The following is a 1,474-nucleotide window of genomic DNA, read 5'->3' as shown; positions in this document are numbered from 1 at the left end:
GGTGGTGCCCAAGCTCCTGAGCACCCAGCCAGGCACGCGCCTGGGGCTCTCGGAGAGCCAGGTGAGCCTCACCCACTTGCTGGGTGCCGAGAAGCCCGGCTCCCTGAGCTGCCGCGCCAGCACCCTCTCGGACTCGGGGCGCAACTCCCTCTCCAGCCTGCCCACCTACAGCACGAGCTGCAGCCAGCACCCCGAGGCGGGCGCCCTGCCAGCCACCCCCCACGGTCCCCCCGAACCCCCAGGGGGCTGCCGCCCCTCCAACTCAGACAGCGGGCGCTCATCCTCCAGCAAGAGCACGGGCTCGCTGAGCGGCCGGGGCCGGCCCTCCTCGGAGAGCGGCTCCTGCGGGCGCTCGCCCCTGCCCGGCGAGGAGGCCATGCTGGTGCGGGAGCTGGAGGACAAGCTGCGGGAGAGGGAGGCCGAGCTGCGGCTCCTGCGTGACAGCCTGGATGAGAATGAGGTGGCCATCTGCCAGGTACGCAACTGGCGTCCCCTGTCCTGTCCCTGTCCCCCTCCCTGGGGCACCTTGTGTGGGTGTCCCCCCCGTTGGGGGGTGGGGGAGCCCCTTTGGGGACCCTTGTATGGGATACTTTTTTCTGTGGGTCTGGGAGTGGGGATTTTCCCCACTCGTGGGTGGTCCTATATAGTCCCTGGGCGACCCTCGTATTGTTTGGGGGGCCAGTTGTACAGACTGGGGTGCCTCATCTTGGGGTGCCCTCTCTTGGATGCACCTGGAGCTTCTCTCCACTGGTGGTGGGGCTGGGGGAGCCCCATAGACTCTGGGGGTGCTGACTTGGGGGAACCAGCACGCTGAGGGATGGGGAGCAGAGGAGGGAGGGCACCACTACATCACACCCCTTCTGGACCCCTCCTCTGCTTGAGGGCGACATGCTGCCCCTCTCCCTGTGGGCAGGGGGTGCCCATCCTGGGGAGGGCAGCAGAAGTGGGGGGGTGCCATGGCGCTCCCTCAGCGTGCCCCCTCCACCCCCCAGGTGTATGAGGAGAAGCAGCGGCGCTGCGAGCAGGAGCTGGAGGGGCTGCGGCAGCGCTGTGCGGCCCAGGCACGGCAGGCGGCCCAGGCGGCGCAGCGAGGGCAGCAGGTCCTGCAGCTCCAGGTGCTGCAGCTGCAGCAGGAGAAGAAGCAGCTGCAGGAGGACTTCGCCCAGCTGCTGCAGGAGCGGGAGCTGCTGGAGCGTCGCTGCGCCTCCTTCCAGCGCGAGCGCACTGAGATGGCACCCCGGCTGGAGGAGACCAAGTGGGAGGTGAGTCGCCTGATGGCACTGGGCGAGTCGGGGGGTGCAGGCTCCGGCTGGGGGGTCCTGGCCGGCGCCTGAGCCCCGTTGTCCCCGCAGGTGTGCCAGAAGTCGGGGGAGATCTCGCTGCTGAAGCAGCAGCTGAAGGAGGCGCAGGCGGAGCTGGCGCAGCGGGGCGCGGAGCTGCTGGGGCTGCGGGCTCAGCTGCGGGAGGCACGGGC

At 69.8% G+C, this 1,474-nt stretch overlaps 1 protein-coding gene across 1 annotated transcript in view; it reads left to right on the top strand.

Moving 5' to 3' along the window:
• LZTS2 (leucine zipper tumor suppressor 2) overlaps positions 1-1,474 on the top strand; it is a 9,425-nt gene that overhangs the window by 7,380 nt on the left and 571 nt on the right. Inside the window, exons 2-4 of the mRNA XM_019471639.1 lie at positions 14-475; positions 993-1,262; positions 1,353-1,474. The exon at positions 1,353-1,474 is cut by the window's right edge and continues 192 nt beyond it. Of these exons, the coding sequence (XP_019327184.1) occupies positions 14-475; positions 993-1,262; positions 1,353-1,474 (854 nt within the window). The remainder of the gene's footprint in view (positions 1-13; positions 476-992; positions 1,263-1,352) is intronic.

The sequence above is a fragment of the Aptenodytes forsteri genome, unplaced genomic scaffold (assembly GCF_000699145.1).
Source record: "Aptenodytes forsteri isolate BGI_AS27 unplaced genomic scaffold, ASM69914v1 Scaffold15, whole genome shotgun sequence".
In the NCBI taxonomy this organism is placed as follows: Eukaryota; Metazoa; Chordata; class Aves; order Sphenisciformes; family Spheniscidae; genus Aptenodytes; species Aptenodytes forsteri.
The sequence above is the reverse complement of the archived record's forward strand: the minus strand, read 5'-3'. Positions and strand labels throughout refer to the sequence as shown.